This window comes from Tachypleus tridentatus, chromosome 4 (assembly GCF_004210375.1).
Source record: "Tachypleus tridentatus isolate NWPU-2018 chromosome 4, ASM421037v1, whole genome shotgun sequence".
Classification (NCBI taxonomy): Eukaryota; Metazoa; Arthropoda; class Merostomata; order Xiphosura; family Limulidae; genus Tachypleus; species Tachypleus tridentatus.
The window spans coordinates 3,054,606-3,078,640 of NC_134828.1; the positions used below are offsets into that span (position 1 = coordinate 3,054,606).

Here is a 24,035-nt window from a genome sequence, read left to right on the forward strand (position 1 = left end):
ACTTCCCCCACTAATGAATTTGTGAATATTTTATTTCGTCACTGTGGACCCCACTGTTGACTTCCCCACTAATGAATTTGTGAATATTTTATTTCGTCACTGTGGACCCCACTGTTGACTTCCCCACTAATGAATTTGTGAATATTTTATTTCGTCACTGTGGACCCCACTGTTGACTTCCCCACTAATGAATTTGTGAATATTTTATTTCGTCACGCGCTTCTCAGATATTTGTCGCACTTTACCTATTTTCGTGTCACCTACTGAAATTATTACTGTATTAGGCAGTCTAGTTGAAAGAAGTTTTCAGAGGACACACACACACACACACACACACAAAACTGTGTTTTACGACACAAGTAGACACTTTCTTGAAGGTTAGTATATCCGAAGTCGTTTATTCGTTCGTTTGTTTTAAAAGCTTCAAAGGGCTTTCTTCAGTGCGCACTGCGAGTTATCTAACGCCGGATTTTGACGTAGTAAGTCTGTAACCTTACCACTGACCCATCTGGGGACCTAAAATAGTCTAAAATATTAAATACATTTAACATCTTCCGAAGCAAGATTCTAAACTATAACCTGACGTCCAAACTAAATTGAGCCACTGCGTGTCAGACGGTCAAAATCAATGAATGAAATGTTGCCTAACACGCTTCCTGTTTGAAAGTTACCGTGCAGGCTGCTGCTGTCAGAATACCTTCTCTCTGGTCAGCAGTAGTGCTAAATAACGAATGGTTATGTCTGACCATTGAGGTTGAAAATACCAAATACTTAACATTAATTGCAAAAGAATATTTAAGGAAACTGCTAGTGTTACGATTTTTAGCTGAAGGTTCAATCCCAAAATTATTTAGTAGTACTAAAGTGGGCATACTAGTTTTAATGTGCTGTTTTTCAAGTATCTAAAACAGAAAAGAGGCGAAGTGGTTTGTTTTGAATAAACCTTATTTAGTTTATACATAAATGAGCGATTTTATAGAAAATACAATTTATTTAAAAGAGTAAGAAACATGTAAACAGAAAACAGTTGTAAGGAAATAGTTGTTGCTATTTTAGTGTTACAAAACTAAACAAAAGTCTATCTGCACTATATCTACATAAGGATATCGAATCTCGGGTTTTAGCGTTGTAAGTTCGTAAAAGTATCGGTTCATTAATTTAAAAAAATGCTTTGTTCATAGTTTAAGACTTATAATACATTTTACTAGATTTTAAAAATATTGAACCCGTCGTTCGCGAAGTCTGCCAGTAAAGCGCATGTGCGTGAGAAGTTGGTTTGAATCGTCTGCTGAGAAGAGAGTTGGTGGCTCGAACGACAGGCAGGCCTAACGTGTCGAGAAAACCGAAGACACTGATTTACTGTCGTGTTTATATCTGCAAATACCTTTCTTCAATGACAAGACACCAATTGCACTACCAGCCAAGATGCCCTATTTGTACATAGAAACAACAAAAAAATTGTGCCACGGTACACAGTAAGTATATAAAATCTGTTGTTTTACTTTTTTATTTTTATTAACTAAATAACTTGAAATAAAAGATGGCACATATTATAAGTTATTTAGGTTGTAGGCCAGGCCTAATTGGTAAGTTAGATAAATACGACGTTTTATATTCTTACCAATAGCCATCGTGTTTACTAGGTTGTCTTTTTATAAATATCACTTCTAACTAAGTATGAAACACTATTTTACTTACGTTGAATTATCATTGTCATATCATAGTACATTCTGCCAATATTTACTGATATTGTGCCACTGATCCCTGCCACACCAAACATGCTCGCCCTTTCAGCCGTGGGAGCGTTATAATGTGACGTTCCATCTCACTATTCGTTGGTAAAAGAGTAGCCCAAGAGTTGCTTTCCCCCTAGTCTTACAGTGCTAAATTAGGGACGGCTAGAGCAGATAAATATATATGTAAAAACGTAGAGTTTCTACGTAAAAAGTTTTCTCAACCCAAACGAGCCGTTTTTACATATATATTTTTCTCTACAAGTGGGTTTTCTCAACATCACTGGTTAGAGTAGATAGCCCTCGAGTAGATTTGCGCGAATTTCAATACAAACCAAACCAATTTGCCCACTGTTTCAAAACGAATATAAATTTATTATCAGTACTGTACACAAGGTGAAGTTATTGAGGCACTAGTTTAAGTATTAAACATTCACTGTATAGTTAAACCGTAAGATAGTTGAAGTTGAATGCACAGAATCTATAGGGTAAATTTGTTTTCGGTCTGACGAATAATGCTGCTCACCTGCTTGCATGTCTGCGGACTTAGTTTCGATACACTTAGTGGACAGAACACAGATAACGCTTGAGTTTTAATGAATGATCAGTAACCACTGGAGAGATGAGACAAATTAGCCGCATCATTATTTATCTTGGAAAGCCAAATAGCCGTGTTTAACTTTTTCACAATTGTCAGTTCCTTGTGATTCACGTGGCGAACTCCTCACACAACAGTCATTACAGAATGATATCCTAAATAGTGTAAGATCTATGATACAGAATGTTTTTAAATAGTTAAATAAAGTTAGCACAAGTCTAAATACCTATTATAAAACATGCGTTTACATTCTGACTATTGTCCCAACCCTAGTAGGACAGCGGTAGATCTTTGGATGTACAACGCAAAAATCAGGGGTTCGATTTCCCTCCAAGGATACAGCAAATAGACCGACGCAGCTTTGATATAATAAAACACACGCACACCACACTACCTATTATAAGTAGGTAATGGTTTGGTTTCCGACTTTTCTTTTATAATTGTACTTTTATCATTTTAAGACAATCTCAGAAAAAAGCTGCCCACCCACCCGTAATGGCTCATGGTGTGGGCTATAATGTTTAAAACCTGGTTTCGATATTTGTGCTGGACACTGAAAAGATAGATCCTTGAGTTGGTTTGTGCTAAATTAACAAACAAATATTAAATAGTTATAGAACAGAAAAAAACAAACTATTTAATTTAATCACATGTAACTGGCTGTTTTAAAATCAAACCACAATTATAATTTAATCTTAAACCCGAATGTAAAACGACAGTAACCATTCTACGAAATTAAACTTCTATTTTACAGAATAGCCACATCATGGTCTCACAATAATTCACTAGAATTCTAACGGACTAATTACTTCATTCTCAAGTAACACAGATAAATATGTTTCAGTAACGTAGCAAGGATTTGTAGAATAAGAATGGTTGAGAAAGTTAATATGACATAATTTACAGTTCCTATATAAGTGAAATATGTAAAAGTGGGTTTGACAAAGAAGGCCAGGTTCCGAAGACTCAGTGTTTTAACAGTGTTCTTTATAAAGCATATATAGCTAGTTATATTCAGCTAACACTGACTTAACGTTTCTTGATCTTCGATGATGGATTGAATGTTATTGTCGTATAAAACTTGGCTTAGTTTTCAATGTTGGATTGAATGTTATTGTCGTATAAAACTTGACTTAGTTTTCCTTGTTGGATTGAATGTTATTGTTGTATAAAACATGGCTTGGTTTTCAATGTTGGATTGAATGTTACTGTTGTGTAAAACATGGCTTGATTTTTAGAGTTGGATTGAATGTTATTGTTGTATAAAACATGGCTTGGTTTTCAATGTTGGATTGAATGTTATTGTCGTATAAAACTTGACTTAGTTTTCCTTGTTGGATTGAATGTTATTGTTGTATAAAACATGACTTGGTTTTCAATGTTGGATTGAATGTTATTGTTGTGTAAAACATGGCTTGATTTTTAGAGTTGGATTGAATGTTATTGTTATATAAAACATGGCTTGATTTTCAATGTTGGGTTGAATGTTATTGTTATATAAAACATGGCTTGATTTTCAGTGTTGGATTGAATGTTATTGTTCTATAAAACATGGCTTGATTTTCAGTGTTGGATTGAATGTTATTGTTATATAAAACATGGCTTGATTTTCAGTGTTGGATTGAATGTTATTGTTCTATAAAACATGGCTCGGTTTTCAATGTTGGATTGAATGTTATTGTTGTATGAAACATGGCTTGATTTTCAGCGTTGGATTCAATGTTATTGTTGTATAAAACATGGCTTGATTTTCAGCGTTGGATTGAATGTTATTGTTGTGTAAAACATGGCTTGATTTTCAGTGTTGGATTGAATGTTATTGTTGTATGAAACATGGCTTGGATTGAATGTTATTGTTGTATAAAACATAGCTTGGATTGAATGTTATTGTTGTATAAAACATGGCTTGGATTGAATGTTATTGTTGTATAAAACATGGCTTGGATTGAATGTTATTGTTGTATAAAACATGGCTTGATATTCGGATGGAATCGTGTGTTATTATGACTACTCGTATGTTTAGGAAGATTATGTGTTTTTACAAGACGAATTCCTTAAACGATTTAATTTCTCAGTTATATGTTTACGTAAGATAAAAGTGAAATAAAAGGGAATTTCTATGCATTCACTTGCACAAAAAGTTTCCACCCCTGAATCCCCACAGTTGCACAGCGGTAAGTCAAAGGCTTGTGAGGCTAAAAAACAAACACCCCAGAAAAACATCAAAGCGTGTACTGATATCAAGATAAATAAATTATATAACTAAAACAAGTTGCTTGTTTTTTTTTTTAATTTTCGCGCAAAGCCATCTCCGCTAGCCGTCCGTAATTTATCAGTCTCAAACTAGGGGAAGGCAGCTATTCATCAACAACCACCGCAAACTCTTGGGCTACTCTTTTACTAACAAATAGTGGGATTGGCAATAACATTATAACGACCCATGGCATAAATGACGAGCATGTTTGGTGCGACAGGGTTTGGAATCCGCAACCCTTGGATCATGAGTCTCGTGCCATAACCACGTGGCCATGCCGAGCCCAACTAAAACAGCGGCTTGAAACATAGTATTAAATTACCAACATTTTTTGAGGCTGTAAATCCACAAAATAAGGATGAAGGGTTTAATTTCAATAACACCGATCAGGTTTTATTCTTTCTAGCTTCAGTTAACACTGAAACGTAGTCTGAATCTACTCAAAAGGAAAATATTTGGGCTCATTACGATACGGACAAAAAGTTTGAGTAATTCGAACAGATACTGATTTAGTTATTACATATTTTTTTGTCTTCGTAGTTTTCAGCAAACATAAACAACGTGCCTTATTTTAAAACCTCTGAGCTAAATTCGAACAACAGTGCAATAAAAAAACATTCGAAACAACATGAAGGTGAAAAAGATTAACTTTCACAATTTGTACGTTCGGTAAGTTTTTAGTACACTATGAAAATACTGAAATGAAAACACTTATTTTAACTTTTTAACATTATTTAGTCCAATATGAATTATTACTTAATATTGAAATGTCAATAGTTTTTATCTGTTAGCAAGTGACGACTATTTTAAATTATTACACCGAAATACACTAAAGTAACGAAACTTTTGTAACGTGTTTCGAAATATACCTAACCCAACTTGTATAAGTTAACACAGATGTTGGCAGCCCATCAATAAATAATATAGTTTATTTTGTATATAATGACAAGTGAGACCTGTATGAAAGTTAACAAACAAAACTGCGAATTTATACTGCAAGAAACCTAGTTTCAAAATTCGTCGTGGGCTTAGCACAGATAGCCCTCATGCAGCTCTGTGTTTAACAACAAAGTAACAAAAGAACTGCAGTTCCAAGATATATATCTTGTACCAAACTCGCGACTGGATATAAAGGTTGATGTGGGGAAGGTTTGAAAAAAAGGTCTGTTCTGGTAAAGTCTCCTGTTTGGGGTCTGTTCTGGTAAAGTCTCCTGTTTGGGGTCTGTTCTGGTAAAGTCTCCTGTTTGGGGTCTGTTCTGGTAAAGTCTCCTGTTTGGGGTCTGTTCTGATAAAGTCTCCTGTTTGGGATCTGTTCTGGTAAAGTCTCCTGTTTGGGGTCTGTTCTGGTAAAATCTCCTGTTTGGGATCTGTTCTGGTAAAATCTCCTGTTTGGGGTCTGTTCTGGTAAAGTCTCCTGTTTGGGGTCTGTTCTGGTAAAATCTCCTGTTTGGGATCTGTTCTGGTAAAATCTCCTGTTTGGGATCTGTTCTGGTAAAGTCTCCTGTTTGGGGTCTGTTCTGGTAAAGTCTCCTGTTTGGGGTCTGTTCTGGTAAAATCTCCTGTTTGGGGTCAGTTCTGGTAAAATCTCCTGTTTGGGGTCTGTTCTGGTAAAGTCTCCTGTTTGGGGTCTGTTCTGGTAAAGTCTCCTGTTTGGGGTCTGTTCTGGTAAAGTCTCCTGTTTGGGGTCTGTTCTGGTAAAGTCTCCTGTTTGGGGTCAGTTCTGGTAAAATCTCCTGTTTGGGGTCTGTTCTGGTAAAATCTCCTGTTTGGGGTCTGTTCTGGTAAAATCTCCTGTTTGAGGTCTGTTCTGGTAAAGTCTCCTGTTTGGGGTCTGTTCTGGTAAAGTCTCCTGTTTGGGGTCTGTTCTGGTAAAGTCTCCTGTTTGGGGTCTGTTCTGGTAAAATCTCCTGTTTGGGATCTGTTCTGGTAAAGTCTCCTGTTTGAGGTCTGTTCTGGTAAAGTGTCCTGTTAGGATCTTATAAGAACTTTATTTGTTTGCAGGAGTCTTTGAGGTTGGATATTAGGCTGTGATATCAGTAGTAATGTAACGATTTGTAGTCTTAGTGGGGAAGTGCAAACGTAGGTACAACGATAGTTGATGAGATGTGTGTAGTTTGTTTGTTTGTCTTGAATTTCACGCAAAGCTACTCGAGGGTTATCATTGCTAGCCGTCCCTAATTTGGCAGTGTAAAACTAGAGAGAAGGCAGCTAGTCATCACTACCCACCACCAACTCTTGGGCTACTCTTTTACAAGGAATAGTGGGATTGACCATGATATTATAACGCTGCCATGGTTGAAGGGGGCAAGCATATTTGGTGTGACGGGGATTTGAACCTACGATCCTCAGATTATTAGTCAGGCGTCCTAATCACTAGGCAATGATGGACCAGGTATATGTGGTATTAGCAAAAAGAAGTGCTGAAAACTGGAATACACGTGGATTAATTTCACATGTAAACTACGAGACTCGTGTCACTTGCTGTTTCTAGGTCTTTGTTTCTGTAAAAAGTGACAATTCAACTTGAAACATTCGTCATTCCTTCCATACTAGTGCACAAACGAAATTGAATTTGAGCAACCCACACATTTAATAACACTTGTTTATCTTAACTAAGCTTTTACTTGACTGTCAACAAATTTTAACTATACGCGCTTCATTATCTAAGAGTTCTAACCCGATCTATACCGTTCTTCGAAAGGCACGTTCCAGATCATGCGCATTAATAAAAGAGAGTGAAGCAACTACTTTTACTTTAGTTTAGTAATAATAAAGATTTTTTTAATTACGACCAGATTCTCAACCGCTGACTGCACGTGTTTCGAAGCGCTATCTTCACTTAATATTCTGTGATGTAGTTGGACTTGCAATCTTCGAGTTCGAATCATCTCGCCGAACATGCTCGACCTATCGGCAATGAGGGATATACAATGTTGCAATTAATATCATTTTAATTAGTACAAAGTAGCCCAACAGTTGGCGATGGTTGTTCTTAATTAATTGCCTTGCCTTTACTCTATCAATTCAAAATTAGGGGCAGGTAGTGCAGATAGCCCTTATGTAGCTAAATTCAAAAAACAAACAAAAATATATATTTTTAACTTCGTTTATAATTTAATGATAATTTTAGTCGAAGCTCATCTTTGTAAAATTATGTGAAAAAGAAAACAAAACAAATCGATATACAATTGGCGACAACTGTCCAAAGAACTCTTGAAGTTCGACCATATTTACAAAAGAAAAGAACATTTCACGTGGCCTTATAGCTACAATGTATGTAAGTATCACATTCCGTTACAAGACTTTGAACCTATAAACACGGAGTGTGTAAAATAATACACGATTTTTTAAAGATACAACATATGTAAGAATCATGTTCTCTAACCAGACTTTAAACCCATAAACATGGAGAATGCAACATGACACATGACATGGTGACTGTAAGTAGTTTTCCCTTATACTAGCTACATCTTTTTATGTGCAATTTTTCAGTACGAACTAATCTGGCCCGGCATGGCCAAGCGTGTTAAGGCGTGCAACTCGTAATCCGAGGGTCGCGGGTTCGCATTCTTGTCGCGCCAAACATGCTCGCCCTTTCAGCCGTGAGGGCGTTATAATGTGACAGTCAATCCCACTATTCGTTGGTAAAAGAGTAGCCCAAGAGTTGGTGGTGGGTGGTGATGACTAGCTCTCTAGTCTTACACTGCTAAATTAGGGACGGCTAGCACAGATAGCCCTCGAGTTGTGCGATATTCAACAAACGAACTAATCATTTTGGTTTCTAAATATTAGCATAAAAATTCTTACACACGACAATATTCTGTCTGCTTTAAAATCAGTGGAAGATGACAAAACAAGAAATAAAAATAAACAAATATAGAGTGACAAGAAAACAGCACCGAATAAAATTAAAATCATCCTAGGAAAGAAATTACCATTCAAGTCTAAACGTGGAGAAACCAAACAGTAAGTCGTGTCTTGAATTTGGTAAAACAGTTAACGAATTACTGATTAAGACAACAAAAATAACGAACTTTAGTAAGTTGAACTGAGACACAAGTAGAATGTGGTTGTTTTTAAGAGGATTCCGCTCGAGTAAAGGTGAAGGAGGATTAGTCACCCTCAATACTTTAATAATAATCCTTGTTGAGGGATATTTTTTCTGCTACAACAATGTGGATACAATAAGCTCCATGTTTGTTTAAATTATTTATTCTTTGCTAATAGCCAGTTATTTGTTCTCGGTTTTAATATTATCAACACATTTTACACAACCCGCGAAGTTAGGATAAAGGGTCAGATGTACGAACATATGGTACAAAAACAACAGCTTGGTGATATAAGAGGTCATATCTTACAAAAATATAACACAGGTTTGGGTAAGTTGAGCAAGAAAACATTAAGACCATTTTTTGAATTAATGCTGATTCTGGTTTCAGTTCCGGTGTACGTGTCAACTATTTTTATCAGAAGTCACAAGTTTCTGTTTTGATTATTAGTTTAAAAACAGTTTCCACCTGAATAGCAATTTGAATCTTCAGTTGTCATGGGAAGCTGTCAGCACAGATACAGTTTCTCTCTTTTGCTGAGGTAGTCCAGCTGTGAGACAGTGATAAGTATATGGAACTACAGGACTAAAATCTAGGGTTCGATTTTTTACAGTGGACAAAGCACAAATAGTTTGTTGTGAAGTATTGTGCTAATAATTAACAAACAAACACAACCTAAAGAGAATAGTTTTCAGATGGACTACAACATTAAAATCCAGGGTTCGATTCTTTACAGTGGACAGAGCACAAGTGGTTCGTTGTGCAGTATTGTGCTAATAATTAACAAACAAACACAACCTAAAGAGAATTGTTTCAAGATGTAACAAGATACATCAAGTAATGGTCAGTGACAAGTTTCCAGAAACACAACGTCGTGATTTTGGGGAATAGAGGCAGATACTCAATTACGATACTCAATTCTAGCGTAGTTATAGTAACCATGTACATTCAATCCAAACCAATGTCTTCTAGCGTAGTTATAGTAACCATGTACATTCAATCCAAACCAATGTCTTCTAGTGTAGTTATAGTAACCATGTACATTCAATCCAAACCAATGTCTTCTAGCGTAGTTATAGTAACCATGTACATTCAATCCAAACTGATGTCTTCTAGCGTAGTTATAGTAACCATGTACATTCAATCCAAACCAATGTCTCCTAGCGTAGTTATAGTAACCATGTACATTCAAACCAAACTGATGTCTTCTAGCGTAGTTATAGTAACCAAGTACATTCAATCCAAACCAATGTCTTCTAGCGTAGTTATAGTAACCAAGTACATTCAATCCAAACTGATGTCTTCTAGCGTAGTTATAGTAACCAAGTACATTCAATCCAAACCAATGTCTCCTAGCGTAGTTATAGTAACCATGTACATTCAATCCAAACCAATGTCTTCTAGCGTAGTTACAGTAACCAAGTACATTCAATCCAAACCAATGTCTCCTAGCGTAGTTATAGTAACCATGTACATTCAAACCAAACTGATGTCTTCTAGCGTAGTTATAGTAACCATGTACATTCAATCCAAACTGATGTCTTCTAGCGTAGTTATAGTAACCATGTACATTCAATCCAAACTGATGTCTTCTAGCGTAGTTATAGTAACCAAGTACATTCAATCCAAACTGATGTCTTCTAGCGTAGTTATAGTAACCATGTACATTCAATCCAAACTGATGTCTTCTAGCGTAGTTATAGTAACCAAGTACATTCAATCCAAACTGATGTCTTCTAGCGTAGTTATAGTAATCATGTACATTCAATCCAAACCGATGTCTTCTAGCGTAGTTATAGTAACCATGTACATTCAATCCAAACCAATGTCTTCTAGCGTAGTTATAGTAACCAAGTACATTCAATCCAAACTGATGTCTTTTAGCGTAGTTATAGTAACCATGTACATTCAATTCAAACCGATGTCTTCTAGCGTAGTTATAGTAACCATGTACATTCAAACCAAATTAATGTCTTCTAGCGTAGTTATAGTAACCATGTACATTCAATCCAAACCGATGTCTTCTAGCGTAGTTATTGTAACCATGTACATTCAAACCAAACCAATGTCTTCTAGCGTAGTTATAGTAACCAAGTACATTCAATCCAAACTGATGTCTTCTAGCGTAGTTATAGTAACCATGTAGATTCAAACCAAACCAATGTCTTCTAGCGTAGTTATAGTAACCAAGTACATTCAATCCAAACCGATGTCTTCTAGCGTAGTTATAGTAACCATGTACATTCAATCCAAACCAATGTCTTCTAGCGTAGTTATAGTAACCATGTACATTCAATCCAAACTGATGTCTTCTAGCGTAGTTATAGTAACCATGTACATTCAATCCAAACCAATGTCTTCTAGCGTAGTTATAGTAACCATGTACATTCAATCCAAACTGATGTCTTCTAGCGTATTTATAGCAACCACACACGTTTAAAACAGACTGGTTCTACAGCTGGTACTCTTACAATACTGCGTAGTCTTGAAACTCAGAAACCGTACAATCAGCAAAAAAATATATCTAGAAGATAAAACACCAACTTCAGAGACGAAACCAACGTTTAGTGTTAGGAAAGCACAAACCGCTCTACGTTTGTTTGTAATTAAACACAAAAGGGCTATTTATATTCTGCTCAACACAGGTATCTAAACGCAGTTCTAGAGTTAAACGCCTTCAGACTTATCGCAGTACCACTAGGGAAGGAGGAGACGTAATAGTTTTAAGTGAGAAATATAATATCTGTAGTATGATAAACCAGATAATCCTCACAGATAAATAGAAACGTTGTAATAGATGATATGTAAAATTTAAAGTTAACACTAAACAACGTTGATAAAAATACACTCAAGTAACTTAATGATGAAACAGCTGTCTAAGAGACATGGAGTTTGACGAAAGGCCTGATTGGCACTGGATATCGGAGATACTGTGTGAATGATACCTTCTTACACATTCGGGTTTACTTTCACTCATCAGTTTGTATAAATCCGTGATAAATTCTATACTGATTATGAAAATGTGGAGTCTACACGTAGTAGACAATACAGAAATCAAGTGATTAAATTGAGGGTAACACAAGCACTGTACTGTTCATAACAGTAACTGTGTGATATCATCTTAAATGATGTGTGGTATCACGTTAGATGTTGTGTGAGACGGAAGTTAACAGTGACGTGTGTGATATCACGTTAGATGGTGTGTGAGACGGAAGTTAACCGTCACGTGTGTGATATTACGTTAGATGGTGTGTGAGACGGAAGTTGACCGTCACATGTGTGATATCACGTTAGATGATGTGTGAGACGGAAGTTTACAGTCACGTGTGTGATATCACGTTAGATGGTGTATGAGACGGAAGTTGACCGTCACGTGTATGATATCACGTTAGATGATGTGTGAGACGGAAGTTAACAGTAACTGTGTGATATCACGTCAGATGATGTGTGAGACAGAAGTTAACAGTGACGTGTGTGATATCACGTTAGATGGTGTGTGAGACGGAAGTTGACTGTCACGTGTGTGATATCACGTTAGATGGTGTGTGAGACGGAAGTTTACAGTCACGTGTGTGATATCACGTTAGATGGTGTGTGAGACGGAAGTTAACAGTGACGTGTGTGATATCACGTTAGATGATGTGTGAGACGGAAATTAACAGTGATTTATGTGATATCACGTTAGATGGTGTGTGAGACGGAAGTTTACAGCCACGTGTGTGATATCACGTTAGATGGTGTGTGAGACGGAAGTTAACCGTCACGTGTGTGATATCACGTTAGATGGTGTGTGAGACGGAAGTTTACAGTCACGTGTGTGATATCACGTTAGATGGTGTGTGAGACGGAAGTTAACCGTCACGTGTGTGATATCACGTTAGATGGTGTGTGAGACGGAAGTTTACAGTCACGTGTGTGATATCACGTTAGATGGTGTGTGAGACGGAAATTAACAGTGATTTATGTGATATCACGTTAGATGGTGTGTGAGACGGAAGTTTACAGTCACGTGTGTGATATCATGTTAGATGGTGTGTGAGACGGAAGTTAACCGTCACGTGTGTGATATCACGTTAGATGGTGTGTGAGACGGAAGTTTACAGTCACGTGTGTGATATCATGTTAGATGTTGTGTGAGACGGAAGTTAACCGTCACGTGTGTGATATCACGTTAGATGGTGTGTGAGACGGAAGTTAACCGTCACGTGTGTGATATCACGTTAGATGGCGTGTGAAACGGAAGTTAACAGTGACGTGTGTGATATCACGTTAGATGGTGTGTGAGTATACGCTTGTTCATTAGAGACACTCAGTGACTGCTCTTGTGAAGAAAGTATATCATCTATACTTCGGCTGTAAAATTGGTGATCAAGACCAGGAATGAGTGCCTCACATTTGTTGTGCGACATGTGCTGTCTGCCTGAGAGCTTGGCTCAGAGGCACTCGAAAGACAATGCCGTTTGTTGTCCCGATGATATGGCGAGAACAGAAAGACCATGTGACGGACTGTTACTTCTGTTTGACTAATGTGTCTGGTTTCTCTGCCAAAAACAAAAAGTCAATTGAATACCCTAATCTGCCTTCAGCAATGAGACCCGTGTCACGTGACGACAGTCTTCCAATTCCGAAACCACTAGAGGAATGGACCACAGACGAACCAGATGAAGGAACTGTAATGCAGGGAACTGGCAGTGACACTGATCCGGATTTTGAACCGTGCTCCTCAGGCGATCCACATCTCATAACACAGTCAGAATTAAACGATCTGGTTAGAGATTTGGGTCTGTCAAAAGCAAAAGCCGAATTGCTGGGTTCGAGACAACATGAATAGTGTTTTCTGTCTCGAGGTACGAAAATATCTGTTTTTCGAAGCCTTCAAGATGATATAACCGAATTCTTTGCACAAGTTGACAGTCTCTGTATCGAAGGATTGTTCTCTGCTTTGAGTTGTGACCATGACCCGCAAGAGTAGCGTCTCTTTATTTATTCATCAATGTTAAGCCTCAAAGCTGTTCTGTTACACCATGACAACGTTCACCCTTCAATACCTGTTGGCTATGCAGCACACATGAAAGAAACCTACGAGAACATGGAAATGTTGCTGAAGCACATCCAGTACAGCAAGTACAACTGGAATATCTGTGGAGATCTGAAAGTCGTTGCTCTGTTACTGGGACTGCAGCTTAGCTACACAAAGTACTGTTGTTTCATCTGTGAATGAGACAGTCGTGCCACATTATTCTAGACAGAGCTGACTACTCCGTAAAAAGTTAGTTCCAGGACAGAAAAATGTGGCGCATGAACCACTTGTCGACCCGGCAAAGATTTTTTTGCCTACTTTTCACATAAAATTGGGACTTATGAAGAATGTTGTGAAAGCAATGAACAAAGAAGGCGAAGGTTTTCGTTATTTAAGACAGATGTTCCCAAGAATAACTGAGGCCAAGATCAAAGAGGGCATTTTTGTTGGCCTTCAAATCAGACATGTTAAAAGTGACAAGCGATTCGAGGATCTGTTAGTTGGGCCGGAAAAAATTGCCTGGAAAGCCTTCAAAGACGTTGTTGACAATTTTCTTGGCAATTACAAAGCCCCACATTACATTCAGCTGGTAGACAAACTTCTCAAAGCATACAGAACAATAAAGTGCAACATGTCACTCAAGATTCATTTCCTCCACTCACACTTGGACTTCTTCCCCGCAAATCTCGGTGCTGGAAATGACGAACACGGTGAAAGGTTTCACCAGGACATTGCTACAATGGAAAAACGATATCAGGGCAACTGGAACCCGTCAGTGCTTGCTGACTGCTGTTGGACACTGCAACGTGATGCACCGGACATTCAATACAAACGAAAATCAGGAGCAAAACACTTTTAATTATGTTGAACTTAATAGCGAAGTAGAAACAATTAAATACGTTATTGCCGGTAAACAGTTAACTGTCTATTTCTCAGAGTTCCTACATGATGAAGCAAAACCAAAACTATATTTGTGCATACCCACCCGGTACCTGGCATAATTAGCAAAAACATTTCAGGAAGCAAAACCAAAACTATATTTGTGCATACCCACCAGGTACCTGGCATAATCAGCAAAAACTTTTCAGGAAGCTAAACTTTTCAAAAAAATTGTTGTTCAGTGTGACCTACTTATGGATAACTCGTGTATTTATCCTGAAACGAAATAATAACTTTACCAGAATGAAGCGTACATGTATGTGTGGTTTCTTATAGCAAAACCCTTTCGGGCTCTCTACTGAGTCCACGAAGGGGAAATCGAACCCTTGAATTTAGAGTTTTAAATCCGTAGATGTACAGCTGTACCAGCGGTGGACACTAGAACAAACTCAAAATTAGGTATATAAATTGTTAAATGTAGAAACACGAGGTTCAGATAAGGAACTGTTACAAACCAAGTCGTGAAAATTGTAACTGTTTTAAATTAAAGTTTGTTTTTAAAAAAATCATTAAAAATGTATATAAAAGCAAAATTACGCACAAACTGCTACTTTCTAAAATATTTGATTTTTGGTTCTTTAAGTATTAAGAGAGTTTTAGCGGTTAGGTCCATAGGGCGCTATCAACTCACAATCTACGGTTTCTAATCCAGTCACTGAGCATACTTACCCTTTCAGTTCTAGAAGTGACTGTAATCTTATTATCCATAGTACTGTCCAGCATGGCCAGGTGGGTTAAGGCGTTCGACTCGCAATCCGAGGGTCGCGGGCTCGAACCTCCGTCGCACGAAACATGCTCGCCCTATCAGCAGTAGGGGCGTTATAATGTTTCCGTCAATCTCACTATTCGTTGGTAAAATAGTAGCCCAACAGTTGGCGATGGATGGTGATGACTAGCTGCTTTCCCTCTAGGCTTACACTGCTAAATTAGGGACGGCTAGCGCAGATAGTCCTTGTGTAACTTTGCGCGGAATTCAAAATAAACAAATAAACATTATCCATGGTAATAAGTAGTTCAAGAATTGGTGATGGGTGGTGTTAACTAGCTGTCTTCCCTCTAGTTTATCTCTTCAGAATTAGATACGACTAGCACAGTTATTCTCAAGTAGTTTTGTGCGAAATTAAAAAAAAAAACAACTGACAAAGTATTTCAGATTTTTACATAAAATCTAAAGTTTGTTTGAATTTCGCACAAAGCTACTCAACGGTTAAATGTGCTAGGCTTCCGTCATTTTGCAGTGAAAGGCAGTTAGTCAATACCACTCACCGCCAGCGTTTGAGTTACTTTTGTACCAAAAAATAGTGAAATTGATTGTAACATTATAACGCTCCAAAGTTTGATGAGACAGGGGTTCGAACCCCCGACCCTCAGATTAGGAGTCGAGCACCCTAACTACCTGGCAATGTTGGGCCTGCAATCTTAAGATAAAACTAGTTGCACGTGAGGTTACGTAAGCAACTTTTCGTTGTGTGTAAAACAGACGTTCTGTTAGCGATCTTGGACAGTGAGGAATTGTCTGAAAAAAAAAGTAGAAACTGTGTAATTTAAAAAGACATTTTAGTTGCAAAGACACGTCACGAGATGACGACACAGTAAGCAAGAATCACCCGAGTTTTAAAGAAAGATGAGCAGACAAAGAATGTTTATGAAAGAAAGGCAGAAAATTCTTGAATCCAATATTTGGTTAAGAGTCGGAATCACAAATATAGGAATGATATTAAAAATATATCGTTGGAAGAAATGTGTTTTGTCGCTTTATATCGAATGATCTATCAATCAAACCCGCGTAAACTTTAACATTGCGAAATAATTTCATTAATTACTGACAAGTCACGTCTCTCTTTCCTTCCTTCTTTCTATTAGTTCCTTGGTTGGGTTTCTTTGATATAGTACACAAACCTATTTCCTTAGCCTAATCCTTGTTATATCTATCTTAGACCTCTTTGTTTCGATCACGAGTCGCAATATCTATTTCTCGGTTTCGTAATCTGTTTCAGAAGGCAGTAAGTAACTTATTTTCATTTGTTGAAAAGGATTCGCCAGGTAATTAACTGCCGGAGATCGGATCTGAGGTTCGCGTCTCGTTACACCAAATTTAACTTTAAAAGGATAAATACCGTAATGCGATTAGAGTAGCCCAAGAGTTGGCGGTGACCGCTGTAATTAGCAACCATCCTTCTAAATTGTTTCTCAGTTGAAAATTAGAGACATCTAGTACGTATAGCCCATGTGTAGCTTTACGCTTATACCTCTAAAAACAAGTATTCTGTTTATTTAGTGCACTTCCCCTCAAATAATAAACAACTGGTCTTATTAGTACAGGATGATGTTACACAGACAGAAACCTGAACCAATGGGAAAACATTGTGACAACCACTGTTTTCTTTAACAACTATAGCAACCAATCCACTCTGTCTTTTTATAATGGAACAAACACACGGCACCTAAACCTGGATTACTTTGTTCTTAGATGTCGTACCTTTTATCCCCCAAATGAGAGACAGTCCATCAGCTTCTAACTCTCTGATGAACAGTTGTTTTTTGGTCTTAGAGCGAAATTATACCTTCTAACCCTCTGATGAACGGTTGTTTGTCAGTCTTAAAGCTATATTATACCTTCTAACCCTCTGATGAATGATTGTTTGTCGGTCTTAAAGCTAAATTATGCCTTCTAACCCTCTGATGAATGGTTGTTTGTCGGACTTAACGCTATATTATACCTTCTAACCCTCTGATGAACGGTTGTTTGTCGCTCTCAAAGCTAAATTATACCTTCTAACCCTCTGATTAACAGTTGTTTGTTGGTCTTAAAGTTAAATTATACCTTCTAACCCTCTGATGAACAGTTAATTGTCGGTCTTAAAGCTATGTTATAATTTCTTAAACCCTTATGAACAGTTATTTGTCGGTCTTAAAGCTATATTATACCTTCTAACCCTCTGATGAACGGTTGTTTGTCGGTCTTAAAGCTATGTTATACCTTCTAATCCTCTGATGAACAGTTATTTGTCAGTCTTAAAGCTGTGTTATAATTTCTTAAACCCTTATGAATAGTTAATTGCCGGTCTTAAAGCCAGGTTATACCTTCTTAAACCCTTATTAACAATTAGTTGCCGGTCTTAAAGCCAGGTTATACCTTCTTAAACCCTTATTAACAATTATTTGTCAGTATTAAAGCCAGGTTATACCTTCTTAAACCCTTATTATCAGTTATTTGTCGGTCTTAAAGGTAGGTTATACCTTCTTAAGCCCTTATTGAGAGTTATTTGTCGGTCTTAAGTTATATATTTTAATATCCTGTTTATCTTTCAGAAAGCTATGTTATACCTTTTGACATCCTGTTTGTCTGTCAGAAAGCTATGTTATACGTTCTAATATCTTGTTTATCTGTCAGAAAGCTATGTCATACCTTCTAATATCCTGTTTATCTGTCAGAAAGCTATGTTATACGTTCTAATATCCTGTTTATCTGTCAGAAAACCATGTTATACGTTCTAATATCCTGTTTATCTGTCAGAAAGCTATGTTATACGTTCTAATATCCTGTTTATCTGTCAGAAAGCTATGCTATACCTTCTAATATTCTGTTTATCTGTCATGAATCTATGTTATACGTTATAATATTCTGTTTTTCTCTCATAAAGCTATATAATACGTTCTGATATCCTATTTATCTCTCAGAAAGCTATGTTGCACTTTCTAATATCCTGTTTATCTGTCAGAATGCAATGTCATACGTTCTATTATCCTGTTTATCTGTCAGAAAACCATGTTATACCTTCTAATATCCTGTTTATCTGTCAGAATGCTATGTCATACGTTCTAATATTGTGTTTATCAGTCTGAATTCTAGGTTATAGAGTCTTGGCCAAATTACTGTCCGATATTGATGTTACTGTCTACAGTAATAACAGTTTGTTTGTTTGTTTTTTGAATTTCGCACAAAGCTACTCGAGGGATATCTGTGCTAGCCGTCCCTAATTTAGACTAGAGAGAAGGCAGCTAGTCATCACCACCCACCGCCAACTCTTGGGCTACTCTTTTACCAACGAATAGTGGGATTGACCGTCACATTATAACGCCCTCACGGCTGAAAGGGCGAGCATGTTTGGCGCGACCGGGATGCGAACCCGCAAGCCTCAGATTACAAGTCGCACGCCTTAACCACCTGGCCATACCGGGCCAGTAATAACAAAGAAGGTAGTGTATGACTTGAAATCTGTATAAGTTATTTTGTTCGTCAAAACAAACACACACATTTGTTTGGTATAAAACTTTGGTTATATAAATATTTTTTCGAAACAAACCAACTGTTTGTTCAGACAATTTCTCTGTACTACTTGATGGAAAGTCATGCCTCGTCACGTGGCAGGGGTTATTCGACTGTACAGAAAAGGAACGAATGTTACCACAGCAGTAACTGAGGTACTGTCTGCGTACTGTATCCAGAATACCAGAGCAGTAACTGAGGTATTGTCTGCGTACTGTATCCAAATTACCAGAGCAGTAACTGAGGTACTGTCTGCGTACTGTATCCAGAATACCAGAGCAGTAACTGAGGTATTGTCTGCGTACTGTATCCAGAATACTAGAGCAGTAACTGAGGTACTGTCTGCGTACTGTATCCAGAATACCAGAGCAGTAACTGAGGTACTGTCTGCGTACTGTATCCAGAATACCAGAGCAGTAACTGAGGTACTGTCTGCGTACTGTATCCAGAATACCAGAGCAGTAACTGAAGTACTGTCTGCGTACTGTATCCAGAATACCAGAGCAGTAACTGAGGTACTGTCTGCGTACTGTATCCAGAATACCAGAGCAGTAACTGAGGTACTGTCTGCGTACTGTATCCAGAATACCAGAGCAGTAACTGAGGTACTGTCTGCGTACTGTATCCAGAATACCAGAGCAGTACTTGAGGTACTGTCTGCGTATTGTATCAAGAATCCTGTTTGTTTGTTTTTGTATTTCGCGCAAAGCTACAAGAGGGTTATCTGAGCTAGTCGTTCCTACTTTAGCAGTGTAAAACTAGAGGGAAGGCAACTGGTCATCAATGCCCACCACCAGTTCTTTGGCTACTCTTTTACCAACAAATAGTGGGATTGACCGTCACATTATAACGCTGAAAGGGCGAGCATGTTTGTGAGACGGAGATTCGAACCCGCGACCCTCAGGTCACAAGTCGAGTATCTTAACCACCTGGGTATGCTGGAACCCCCAGAATCGTGAAATATATTAGACTACAGGAAACTTTGTTCCAGGAAAGTCTACTGGTAGACGCTGAAAACCTTCTGCCAGAGATGACATTATTTTGATCAGGTTAACATGTCAAGGTCGAAATACGTCTCATATCACGTTAAGACAGAAATGGCATGAACACGTTCATTCCAGGGTATCCAAAATAGCAGCGAATGGGAGATTGAACAAACAATGTTATTTTGCAAAAAGGGCTATTTGCAAACCGATATTAGCCTTAATTCTCCGCCATGACCTTGTTATTTGGGCAAAACAGCATGCCAACTCATAGTTAAGACACTGACATGTCATCTTTTCAGATCAATCCTGTTTCTGTCTTGTTAAAGCTGATGGTAGGATTAATGTTTATTGTTTGCCTTGAAAACAACTGAGGGAAGACTATGTTTCCCACAGGGAAGACACAGGAGGTGGTGCAGTACCTTTTTGGGCAGCTATTCATCATGGTGGAAAAACTCTTCATATCCTCCAGAAAAACGTCAATGGCGCCACCTCCAGGCATCACACGGAGACGATATTTCTGCTATATGTTAAGGCAAGGTTTAGCGGTAACTTTGTGTTTCAGGATGACAATGCCATTGTCCACTGTGAGCGTATTGCACGTGATTTTTCGACCAGGAGAATATTATAGGATTGATATAATCAGCAAAGCCTGCATTTTGTAATCCCATTGAGTTGAGAACTGTTGGACAGAAATGATCTGGAAAACTGCTATTCACGACCCCTAAACCAGTTGCTCTAGTTGAGTTGCAGCGCCTTGTAATGAAATCACGGTATTTCACATTAACAGCCACGTTATCTGGCGGAGAACTAATCAAAAACTAATATTTAATATAAAATGGTATAAGTAGCTTGAACAGATGTTCAGACACGCGCACTGATTGGCTGCTTTGGGGGTAGAGACAATGATGTCCAAAAGGTGTCACTAGACGGCGATAGCGAGACAATGATGTCATAAGAGGGTGTATTGCTAGAGGTATTTTGTTAAGCCGCCATTACAGACAAATCTGACAACAGAACATCAGAGATGATTAAATAATGGTGCCATAGTTATACCTGTTAACTTCATGACGAAGAGCTGTTTACAGTTTGAAAGTTATAGGCTAAGTTTCTTTAGACAGAAGAACAAACGAATGAGCGTATGCTGCTTTAACAATTTTTATGTATGCTTCAGCTCACATGGAACCACTGGTACAACAATCTTTTGAGGAATAACATTAACAAAATAATAGAAATACCTTTAGAAGTAATACGATGAATGGTTCTGTTCAATAAAAGCAAACCACGGTAGTAAGAAATGTTGCTTTACATATAAACACTAACTGTTTGTATGTTCGCATTTAACACTTCTGTATGTTGAAACACGAGTGTTTTACAAACCAACGGCTTGAGAATACAATGACATTGTGTTTAAAATGCTGATATAATGTAAATGATATATCACTAATTTTTACGTTCAGCAATTTTAGAGAAATTTTTTAAAGAAATGTATCTTTACTCAACGAAGCATTACTAAACGTACTTATCAAAGGTTCGAAAGCTGGACACCCTTGTCAACCTGGACTTCTTGAGTTCTGACGTCATCCGGGTATTTCTTGAAAGAATGATTCCCTCTGTTCTGTGTAAAGTTCTGACGTCATCCGGGTATTTCTTGAAAGAATGATTCCCTCTGTTCTGTGTAAAGTTCTGACGTCATCCGGGTATTTCTTGAAAGAATGATTCCCTCTGTTCTGTGTAAAGTTCTGACGTCATCCGGGTATTTTTTAAAAGGATGATTCCCTCTGTTCTGTTTAAAGTTCTGACGTCATCCGGGTATTTCTTGAAAGGATGATTCCCTCTGTTCTGTGTAAAGTTCTGACGTCATCCGGGTATTTCTTGAAAGGATGATTCCCTCTGTTCTGTGTAAAGTTCTGACGTCATCCGGGTATTTTTTGAAAGGATGATTCCCTCTGTTCTGTGTAAAGTTCTGACGTCATCCGGGTATTTTTTGAAAGGATGATTCCCTCTGTTCTGTGTAAAGTTCTGACGTCATCCGGGTATTTCTTGAAAGGATGATTCCCTCTGTTCTGTGTAAAGTTCTGACGTCATCCGGTATTTTTTGAAAGGATGATTCCCTCTGTTCTGTGTAAAGTTCTGACGTCATCCGGGTATTTCTTGAAAGGATGATTCCCTCTGTTCTGTGTAAAGTTCTGACGTCATCCGGGTATTTTTTGAAAGGATGATTCCCTCTGTTCTGTGTAAAGTTCTGACGTCATCCGGGTATTTCTTGAAAGGATGATTCCCTCTGTTCTGTGTAAAGTTCTGACGTCATCCGGGTATTTCTTGAAAGGATGATTCCCTCTGTTCTGTGTAAAGTTCTGACGTCATCCGGGTATTTCTTGAAAGGATGATTCCCTCTGTTCTGTGTAAAGTTCTGACGTCATCCGGGTATTTCTTGAAAGGATGATTCCCTCTGTTCTGTGTAAAGTTCTGACGTCATCCGGGTATTTCTTGAAAGGATGATTCCCTCTGTTCTGTGTAAAATTCTGACGTCATCCGGGTATTTTTTGAAAGGATGATTCCCTCTGTTCTGTGTAAAGTTCCATTCAGCACTCGCCTTCTCCTACAAAATCAGTTGTTGGATTCTTCAGGGCTTTGTTTCAGGTTTTAGGTTTAATTATTAAAGTTTTGTTATCAAGATTAGGTCTTCATTTTACACTCAAACGAGATGAAATGTTACTGCTACAATAAACCAAAATATTCGGACGTTTCAAGGCTTCAATTATGAGAAAGATTTGTAGTAGCCGGTCTACTTACGTTCTTCTGAATTCATGACATATTTAAAAAGTACTGAAACGAAAATCTAGCTTTATACACCAAGGCAAAGTGAGGTCACGGGTTCGAATTCCCGTCTTATCGAACATGCTCGCCCTTTCAGTCTCATGGATATTATAATGTGATGGTCATTCACACTATTCACTGATTTAAAAAAACGGATCCCAAGAATTGGTGGTTGGTGGTGTTGACTAGTTGTTAACTGGCACATATAGTCGTCATTTAATTTCACATGAAATTAAAAAACTACCTTACCAACTAAACGTGTGGAATAAAAAATAATTCAGTTATTAAAAACTGCAAAAGGTTTATAATGTAGCAGGAATTCAATCATAGACCAATAGAAATTCCAAGTTTGAATATCTGGATTTGAATCCCCGTCATACCAAATATGTTCGTCCTTTCAGCCGAGGAGACTTTATTATGTGGCAGTCAATCCCACTGTTCGGTGGTAAAAGAGTAGCCCAAGAGTTGGCGGTGGGTGGTGATGATTAGCTGCCTTTCCTCTAGTCTTACACTGCTAAATTAGGGACGGCTAGCGTAAATAGCCCTTGTGCAGTTTGCGCGAAATTCCCATTAACTAAACAAACAATATTCCAGTAAAATCCATCTATGATGGTAAAGGTTCTCTCACGTAATATGAACAGTTATTTTATTCGATTTCTAGCTCTTCAGGTTCTAACTTTCTTCAACGTATGAATTTAGATACTTTGTTCTTAACCGCAATTTCTTACTCATAAAGTAATGGACCAGTGGCTGGTTGCCATAAGTCTAAGCATGATTAATTAGTTTGTTTGTAGAGAGTTATACAATGGACTATCTATGCTGTGCCCATTAATAGTACAATCATCTGCTATTTAGCGTTTCATGTCTTCAACCATATATCTAACCCTTGATACACAATACTTCACGGGTTTTACGTTGGTTGTAAATAATAAATATATCATGGATGGATCGAGCTCAAGCTGATTATTACGTAATATTTAAACTGTTTTGTTCACGTCACCATTTCTACCAAAACTATGCGAAGAGAGCCAAAACTCGTCAACCAACCAAACCCTTACTGGTACTTTGTGAAACCACACACGTAGAATGAAAATTAAATGTACAACATTCACTCGAATGTCGCGAATGAAAATGTTAGAAAGTTTTGCGTAAGAGTTATTGTCCTAAAGAATAACGCACATTTTATGCTTTAAGATCAAAACTGTTCTTATGATCTCGTAACAAGTGAAGGTACATTTAATACTTTGTCACAAAACTCGGGGCTACACGTGCTCCCCATCTCTGTCTGCAGGTAGTACTGTATTAGGTATTTAATTTACGATAATCGGGAATTAACCAATCCCCCGAGGTACAATACTGGTATTAAGCC

At 37.7% G+C, this 24,035-nt stretch overlaps 1 protein-coding gene across 1 annotated transcript in view; it reads left to right on the top strand.

Moving 5' to 3' along the window:
* The first annotated feature begins 292 nt into the window (after positions 1 to 292).
* The window catches only part of LOC143248220 (uncharacterized), a 35,071-nt gene continuing 11,328 nt past the window's right edge, over positions 293 to 24,035 (top strand). The window contains exons 1-2 of the mRNA XM_076496651.1: positions 293 to 377; positions 1,209 to 1,475. Coding sequence (XP_076352766.1) covers positions 1,426 to 1,475 — 50 coding nt within the window. The 5' untranslated portion in view covers positions 293 to 377; positions 1,209 to 1,425. The remainder of the gene's footprint in view (positions 378 to 1,208; positions 1,476 to 24,035) is intronic.